Source organism: Denticeps clupeoides, unplaced genomic scaffold (genome assembly GCF_900700375.1).
Source record: "Denticeps clupeoides unplaced genomic scaffold, fDenClu1.1, whole genome shotgun sequence".
NCBI lineage: Eukaryota > Metazoa > Chordata > Actinopteri > Clupeiformes > Denticipitidae > Denticeps > Denticeps clupeoides.
Window position 1 is genome coordinate 32400 of NW_021629759.1, and position 9470 is coordinate 41869.

The 9470-nt window shown below is 50.3% G+C and overlaps 1 protein-coding gene across 1 annotated transcript; it reads left to right on the forward strand.

Annotated features, from left to right (window-relative positions):
- Positions 1–2600: 2600 nt before the first annotated feature.
- On the forward strand, positions 2601–8602 carry LOC114773587 (transcriptional repressor scratch 1-like). The gene is made up of 2 exons (XM_028965864.1): positions 2601–2760; positions 7435–8602. Exons 1-2 carry the CDS (start codon positions 2667–2669, stop codon positions 8061–8063), a joined length of 723 nt encoding a protein of 240 aa, XP_028821697.1. The 5' UTR covers positions 2601–2666; the 3' UTR covers positions 8064–8602.
- Positions 8603–9470: the final 868 nt, after the last annotated feature.

Sequence of the window (9470 nt, forward strand, 5' to 3'; positions counted from 1 at the left end):
CAAACTTCTGCATCTGCACTCATCTTCCATTGCTCCAGAGTCCAACCATTGTGCTTCCTTATTGCCACTGAGCTTGTAAGTTCTTGTTGTGTAGTGTGTGTAGAAATGCTTTTTCCTTTTCCTAATGAACACAGGTGTGACCTTCCAACTCTCCATTTCCTACCGTTTACGTGGTGATTTCCACTCATGGTCATTTAAGGTTGTTTTCTGGTCATATTTAGATGTTTCTCCACTATCCTTCCAGGGGTTGCACAGGTCTTCACCCAACTAAAGCAGGATAATGACATCCTTACTTGGTAGAGATAAAGAAGTATTTACTGCATCAGTGAAGATGAAACACTGCAGGCTCTGATGACCTCTGACCCCTGGTGTGATGACTCCGGGGGGGCATGTTCGGTGGCTCTCGCTGGGCCTGTGAGAGTCATTTACTGGGGTGATTGGGACACTGCAAACGAAATGAAATTTTCTCAAGTTCGTCATGTTCATGTCGTCCCATAATCTGCTGCAGCCTCCAAAGAAGGTTCTCTCTCTCTCTCTCTCTCTCTCTCTCTCTCTCTCTCTCTCTCTCTCTCTCTCACACACACACCAACAGCAAATCCGGCTTGCAGAACAGTAACCCGCATTAATGAAGAGTTTGGACCTTCTGACGGCCGGTTCTTCGGTGCATCTCAGGAACCGGGCCGTTCATCTCGCTGAAATCAATGCAGAGTGTCACGGCAGCGGAGAACCCAAGGGCAGAGACGTTCCTCTGAAAGACATTAGCATTGTTTTCCAGCTATTTATATTGTCCTATATTCTTCCCGTAGCCCCTACGCTCATTCACCTGTGCGCTCGGTTCTCTGCAGTTCGTCGGATCGGCGACAGCAGAACACACCGAGAGAACGTTCTGCTGCCGCTCGGAACACTGTGTCCCCTGCAGGCTGTGTCCCACTTGACTGGGTCCCTCCTCCCATTAACCTGGCCAACTGCTCCCAGTTTTGAGGAGAACCAGGAACGCGCAGCTGTGGCCGGAATCCTGATGATTGTCCGGGTGTCTCCAAGGTGACTTCACTCTGTCCTGGGGACACAAGGAGGGTGACAGGAACGTGGGGAACCAACACAGAATGTCAGTCTCCCGCGGGGTTAATGACGGTCTAGAACTTAATGTTAAAATGTTAGAACTTAATGTTAAAATTGTTTACACACGGATGTATACAAGATGTTGGTCAGAGAACCCAGGTTCATGAACTGGAGTGTGGAGCTCTGTGTGTGTGTGTGTGTGTGTGTGTGTGTCACCTGCACCATCTGGAGGGTGGAGTGTGTGAGCATGTTGGGGCGCGGCGGGGTCCCTGTCCAAGTGTGATTCCATTAGTCACGTTCAGCACCCCGTCGCGTCAGTCGTCACAACTCAAATTATTATTCACAGACGGTTTACAGTACGCTGATCACTGTAAAGTAACAAGTTGATGATGATGATGATGAAGTGTGTGTGTGTGTGTGGATTGGGGGAGGGGTCCCCAGTACATCCCCTACACTAACCGCTGTGGCACTGTGCAAATTAAATTCATGAATATACTGGATCTATTCATGTGGCCACACCCCCTCCACAGTTCCTACCAATCAGAACAGTGCACATCCAGCACAGGCAACTAGGTGTCCAGCAGGTGTTTTTGGAGAAACGGCAGCTTTTTATATCCTTCCTGATTCTTATCACAATTCTGCGGGGCGGGGCTCTGTAGAGGCGCTCCGCTGCGGGGCGGGGCTCTGTACAGGCGCTCCGTGAATCCGCCTTCGGGGCGGGGCTCTGAAGAGGCGCTCCGCCTGCGGGGCGGGGCTCTGTAGATGCGTTCCGTGACTCCGGCTCCGGGGCGGGGCTCTGTTAAGGCGCTCCGTGGCGGGGCGGGGCTCTGGACAGGCGCTCCGCTGCGGGGCGGGGCTCTGTAGAGACGCTCCGTGACTCCGCCTCCGGGGCGGGGCTCTGTAGAGACGCTCCGCGACTCCGCCTCCGGGGTGGGGCTCTATAGAGACGCTCCGCGACTCCGCCTCTGGGGCGGGGCTCTGTAGAGACGCTCCGCGACTCCGCCTCCGGGGCGGGGCTCTATAGAGACGCTCCGCGACTCCGCCTCTGGGGCGGGGCTCTGTTAAGGCGCTCCGTGGCGGGGCGGGGCTCTGGACGGGGCGGGGCTCTGTTAAGGCGCTCCGTGACTCCGCCTGCGGGGCGGGGCTCTGTAGAGGCGCTGCGGGGCGGGGCTCTGTACAGGCGCTCCGTGACTCCGCCTTCGGGCCGGGGCTCTGAAGAGGCGCTCCGCCTGCGGGGCGGGGCTCTGTAGATGCGTTCCGTGACTACGCCTCCGGGGCGGGGCTCTGTTAAGGCGCTCCGTGGCGGGCCGGGGCTCTGGACGGGGCGGGGCTCTGTACAGGAGCTCCGTGACTCCGCCTGCGGGGCGGGGCTCTGTATAGACGCTCCGCGACTCCGCCTCCGGGGCGGGGCTCTGAAGAGACGCTCCGCGACTCCGCCTCCGGGGCGGGGCTCTGTATAGACGCTCCGCGACTCCGCCTCCGGGGCGGGGCTCTGTACAGGCGCTCCGCGGCTCCGCCGCATTCCTTTCGCGCCGGCGGGAGCTGTCCGGTGCTGAACCCGCGTTTCTCTGCGCGCGGCCCGCGCGTCGCCACCCGCGCGCTCCACCATGCCGAGGTCCTTCCTGGTGAAGAAGCTGAAGCTGGAGGAGCTTCCGGGCGCAGACGGCGGGGCCGGGATCAGCCTGCGGATCCGACACAGAGGTACCGAGTCCGGCGTCCGAGACGCGGAACGGAAGAGAGGTCTCGGAAAAACCGGGGGTCCGGTTAACGGGGGTCCAGTATGACCAGTAAGGCGCCGAGAGGAGGTCACGGGACTCCGCTCCATCACCGGGCAGAACAGTCACATGAATTAGTGGGAATAGTTGCTCGAGTTTGGGGGGAGAAGAATAAAACGGGGTAACGGTGATGAGCAGAGGTGGGGAAAGTACAGAGGAAATGGAGCTCAAATTCTACTCATCTCAAAATCTACTTGTGTGAAAAAAAGTTACAAATTGCTTAATTTAGAATTTATTTGGAGTAAAAGTTACTTAGTTACTTTTAATTACTTGACACAGTTATTAATAAACTGCGCTTTTTGTTCTTTCTATAGCAAATACTGAGCTCACTGTCTGCAGATATAAGAAATGCCCCACAGAATACTACAGTATTAGACTGTAAAGCTCTTTTTCAGTTAGAGTAATGTAATGTACGGAGTACACAGGCGAAAAGCAGGTTCAGGGCATCCGGAAAGTATTCACGGCGCATCACTTCTTCCACGTTTTTTTCGGTTGCAACCTTAGAACCTCAGAATTCTACGTGCAACACCCATTAATGACAAAGTGAAAAAAGTTGACTTGAGGTTATCTCCAGGCACAAATCTGGAGAAGGTTACAGAAACATTTCTGCTGAAGGATCCAATGAGCACAGTGGCCTCCATCACCTCCATCATCAAAACCATCAGCCACCTAAACAGAGCGATCTGGGGAGAAATGCCTTAGTCAGGGAGGTGACCGAGAACCGATGGTCAGAAGAGAACCTTCTAGAAGGATTTCCAAGTTCAAGGACTTTTGCTTTCATGTCGGTTTTGTCGGTCCCCTAATACTGTATCTGAAGTCTCTTTCCGAAATTCAGCCGTGGTGCAGATTTACAGCCATTTTTAGATAGTCCCACAATCAGCTTTCCCAGGACACGCCGTTCTCAGTGTGTGTGTCCGTCAAATGCAAACTTGGAGGAGAGAGGCGGGACGAGGACATTCGGCAGGACGAGGTGTGCGGGCATTCACAGAAATTATGTCATCAACACTTCGTAGTGTTGGCATTTTTCCAGAAAAAATAACTGTATTAAACCCACTGGTTCTTCTGCATCTCGTGTGATTTACTTTTTGCTAATTTGGAAGCCATGTCGGTCGGTGGAGACAATAGAACCAGGCACCAATCATCACCAGGCCAATACCATCCCTCCAGTGAAGCTTGGTGGTGACAACATCATGCTGTGGGCATGTAGTTTTCTTCATACATTGGGAGACTAGTCAAATAGGGTGGTAGTAACCTAGTGGGTAACACACTTGCCCATGAACCAGAAGACCCAGGTTCGAACCCCCCTTACTACCATTGTGTCCCTGAGCAAGACACTTAACCCTGAGTGTCTCCAGGGGGGGACTGTCCCTGTAACTACTGGTTGTAAGTCGTTCTGGATAAGGGCGTCTGGTAAATGCTGTAAATAGAAATGTAGTCAGACTGGGGCGATGATTCAATGATTGTCATTGTGATACACAGCAGCACAGCACACGGTGACGTGGTGAAATGTGTCCTCTGTATTTAACCATCACCCTTGGTGAGCAGTGGGCACCATGACAGGCGCCGGGGAGCAGTGTGTGGGGACGGTGCTTTGCTCAGTGGCACCTCAGTGGCATCTTGGCGGATCGGGATTCGAACCGGCAACCTTCTGATTATGGGGCCACTTCCATTTACAGCATTTCCATAATTTTTCCTTTCCTTAATTTCCATTACAGCACTTCCTTAACCGCTAGGCCACCACTGCTCCTCAGGACAATGACCCTAAGCACACAGCCATGAAATGAAAGGAGTGGCTTCAGGACAACTCTGAATGTCATTGAGTTTCCTAGCCAGAGCCCAGACTTTTGTCACATTGTCATTATGTCGTGTCGTGTGTAGAATTCTGAGGAATAAATGCATTTAGTCCATTTTGGCTTAAGGATGTAACATAGCAAAAGGTGGAAAAGCTGATGCGCTGTGAATACTTTCCAGATACACTGTACAGGATATTCTACTTACCACATGCTTTCAGGCTACAGACACTCAGCAATGAGAAAACGATGCTAATTATCTGTAGGACCTTCTCTAAAAGCAGATAAGGTTTGTGTCAAATTAATTGTGCATTTGTTATAACATTAAAAGCCGAAGATGACTTTGCCCAGATACTGTACTGCTATTTTCTGATTGGCTGTTGTGTAGGCCTTTTCTTTTCTTTTTGATTGGCTGGTCATTGACCGGCTCTAGGATCCAGAGGTGATGCCTTGCTTCTTAGTGAGGAGCTGCTGGCCGCGATCTGAGAAATATGCTGCATGCGAACCTGGCAAATATCCTTTCAGTTCAGGTTGATATGTTTTCTTCGGCAGGGTTTTCCCATGTATGAAAAAACGTAGTCATTTTTTTTGTTGTTGGAAGTGATGACGGTCATGAAAATGATATAAGTGAAGAGAGTGATTAAATGTTGAGTTATGGAATGTAATGAAAAATGTGAAGTGAAAATGTCATTGACTTTGTCAAACACAGCACTGCACACTGCACAGGGGGAGCAGTGTGTGGGCACGGTGGCACCTTGGTTGATCGGGATTCAAACTGGCAACCTTCTGATTACAAGGCCACTTCCTTAACCGCTAGGCCACCACTGCCCACACGAAACATTGATAAGAGTGATGAAATGTGATGTGAGTGGTGGAATGTGATGTGAGTGATTGAATGTATTATGAGTGATGGAATGTTGTGAGAGTGATGGAATGTGATGAGAGTGAGGGATTGTGATGTGAGTGATTGAATGTATTATGAGGGATGGAATGTGATGAGAGTGATGGAATGTGTTGTGAGTGATGGAATGTGATGTGAGTGAGGGAATATGTGATGAGAGTGATTGAATGTCATGAGAGTGGTGGAATGTGATGTGAGTGGTGGAATGTGATGAGAGTGATGGAATGTGATGTGAGTGAGGGAATATGTGATGAGAGTGATGGAATGTGATGAGAGTGGTGGAATGTGATGTGAGTGATTGAATGTATTATGAGTGATTGAATGTATTATGAGTGATGGAATGTTGTGAGAGTGATGGAATGTGATGAGAGTGATGGATTGTGATGTGAGTGATTGAATGTATTATGAGGGATGGAATGTGATGAGAGTGATGGAATGTGATGTGAGTGAGGGAATATGTGATGAGAGTGATTGAATGTCATGAGAGTGGTGGAATGTGTTGAGTGTGATGGAATGTATTATGAGTGATGGAATATGATGTGAGTGATTGAATGTATTATGAGTGATGGAATGTTGTGAGAGTGATGGAATGTGATGTGAGTGATGGAATGTTGTGAGAGTGATGAAAAATGTGATGAGAGTGATGGACTATGTTGTGAGTGATAGAATGTATTATGAGGGATGGAATGTGATGAGAGTGATGGAATGTGTTGAGTGAGATGGAATGTGATGTGAGTGAGGGAATATGTGATGAGAGTGATTGAATGTCATGAGAGTGGTGGAATGTGTTGAGTGTGATGGAATGTGATGTGAGTGAGGGAATATGCGATGAGAGTGATTGAATGTCATGAGAGTGGTGGAATGTGTTGTGAGTGATGGAATGTATTATGAGTGATGGAATATGTGATGAGAGTGATGGAATGTGATGAGTGTGATGGAATATGTGATGAGTGTGATGGAATATGTGATGAGAGTGATGGAATGTGATGTGAGTGATGGAATGTGATGAGAGTGATGGAATGTGATGTGAGTGAGGGAATATGTGATGAGAGTGATGGAATGTGATGAGAGTGGTGGAATGTGATGTGAGTGATTGAATGTATTATGAGTGATTGAATGTATTATGAGTGATGGAATGTTGTGAGAGTGATGGAATGTGATGAGAGTGATGGATTGTGATGTGAGTGATTGAATGTATTATGAGGGATGGAATGTGATGAGAGTGATGGAATGTGATGTGAGTGAGGGAATATGTGATGAGAGTGATTGAATGTCATGAGAGTGGTGGAATGTGTTGAGTGTGATGGAATGTATTATGAGTGATGGAATATGATGTGAGTGATTGAATGTATTATGAGTGATGGAATGTTGTGAGAGTGATGGAATGTGATGTGAGTGATGGAATGTTGTGAGAGTGATGAAAAATGTGATGAGAGTGATGGACTATGTTGTGAGTGATAGAATGTATTATGAGGGATGGAATGTGATGAGAGTGATGGAATGTGTTGAGTGAGATGGAATGTGATGTGAGTGAGGGAATATGTGATGAGAGTGATTGAATGTCATGAGAGTGGTGGAATGTGTTGAGTGTGATGGAATGTGATGTGAGTGAGGGAATATGCGATGAGAGTGATTGAATGTCATGAGAGTGGTGGAATGTGTTGTGAGTGATGGAATGTATTATGAGTGATGGAATATGTGATGAGAGTGATGGAATGTGATGAGTGTGATGGAATATGTGATGAGTGTGATGGAATATGTGATGAGAGTGATGGAATGTGATGTGAGTGATGGAATGTGATGAGTGTGATGGAATATGTGATGAGTGTGATGGAATATGTGATGAGTGTGATGGAATATGTGATGAGAGTGATGAAATTGCTGAAACTCGCATTTCTTGTCAACCCAGGATGCATCCGCGATTACATCCACCCATCGGTGTGCGAGGAGCGGCACGCTGCAGCGCTGGACAGCCCGCAGTCGGAGGTCGGCTACATTAACGGGGACGCCGCCGTGAGCGCATGCTACACCGCGGATGCCTTCTTCATCACGGACGGCAGGTCGCGGCGGCGAGCGGGGGGCGCCGCACTCAGCGTCCCGCGCCACGTGTGCGGGGAGTGCGGGAAAAGCTACGCCACGTCCTCCAACCTGAGCCGCCACAAGCAGACGCACCGCAGCCCGGACAGCCAGATGGCCAAGACGTGCCCCACGTGCGGCAAGGTGTACGTGTCCATGCCCGCCATGGCCATGCACGTGCTGACGCACGACCTCAAGCACAAGTGCGCGGTGTGCGGCAAGGCGTTCAGCAGGCCGTGGCTCCTGCAGGGCCACATGCGCTCGCACACCGGGGAGCGGCCCTTCGGCTGCGCGCGCTGCGGCAAGGCCTTCGCCGACCGCTCCAACCTGCGCGCCCACATGCAGACGCACTCGGCCCTCAAGCACTACCGGTGCAGGCGGTGCCACAAGAGCTTCGCGCTCAGGTCCTACCTGAACAAGCACCACGAGTCGGCGTGCTTCAAGGTGGCCCTCGGCCCCTGAGGGCCGGGGCCCCGAGGAGGAGCCGCCATCGGGAACTCTTGCGAGTATTTACCGAGGTAACAACACCTTCTTTCTGCTGGTTTGTTACTTGCCAACATGCAACGTTTCTTCAACCAATCTTCTTCTGATTTCTGACTGCATGCAATAAAAGGAATAAAAAATGACTATGCCGATAGCTATCAGCTTTGCCAAAATGTAGAAGGTGGGCAATATTTTGGGGGTATACAAAGCAATAATCAATACTGCATGATATTTTTGAAAGCGATGGAAATATTAGCAGTTTTAAAATCAGGTATGTTTGAACCCAGTAGCCTAATGGTGTCTTCGTGTGTTATAAAAGAACTTCAGGGACAACGCGGACGTAGAGAAGCTTTCCTTTTTTTTATTGTCCTGCACTGCCTGCCTCTTATTCCAGTGTCGTTGTAGGACGTCGTAGCACAAGAACCCCTAGATTCAGGTAGTGACCTCGGTTTTTCCACCCCTCACCACGTTTTTACAGCTCGGACGTTTATGAATTATAATTTCTTTTTTTTTTTCCCAACGATGTAAAGCACAAAACACTTGTTCGAAATAAAGGCTGAACAAACGCGACCCCGTCTGTCCTTCATTTATTTAGTTCTCCCCGCACAGCGAACGGCGTGAGGCCTGCTGTCCCCCGTCTCCTCCTGATGAGACGAGGTGCCGGGACGGTTTCGCCGTCAGGAGACAGACATGGAACCAGTTACCGATCCCTCCTCCGCCTAATCCACCCGTCTCAGCGTTATTTACCCGAACCGCGGCTCCGTCCACAGAAAGCAGGGCGTGATCGGGACCTTGCCAGCACTGTGGGACGCTGTTGGATGGAGGGGGACGTTGGTCACCCGCGGTCCCTTCGTCAGATGCCGATTGCTCGCACCCACGTCGTGATGGGGGCGGAGCTGCGGGGCTTCTGGGATTGAAGCCTTGTGTCTGGGAACAATGGTCTGTTTCCTGGCAGCTCCTGACTGTGTCCTCGTGAACACAGGGCGGGCGGAGCCCTGGGCTGCAGCCATCGGACCCCCGCTGTGAGCACTGGGTGGATCGTGTCCAATTTGGTCCTTTGATCCATGGTTCTGGGCTCCTGAATGAGATTGTTTAGAACCTGCAGCGGCCCTCGCCGTGACCTTGGACACGCTCGAAAACTGGTCACATGTCTGTGTGCTCTAAAGGACACCAAATGACATAGAACTGTCATAGAATGTTGGTTTTTACTGCAGCACAAATGGGGGCGGGGTTAAAAGCCCTCAGCTGTTTCTCTCTGACTCCACCCACAACATAAACCCTGAATACCTACCAGGTCAGAAAACTGTTCAAATGCAGATCTCAGAATGCGAGTGTGACCGTGTGTGTGAGTGTGTGTGTGTGTGAGTGTGTGTGTGAGTGTGTGTG

Excerpts from the sequence above, each read along its gene's own strand:
- LOC114773587 (XM_028965864.1), top strand. The coding sequence starts at position 2,667 with ATGCCGAGGTCCTTCCTGGTGAAGAAGCTGAAGCTGGAGGAGCTTCCG. Across the intron at positions 2,761-7,434 it reads CCTGCGGATCCGACACAGAG|GATGCATCCGCGATTACATC; the intron begins GTACCGAGTCCG and ends TTGTCAACCCAG.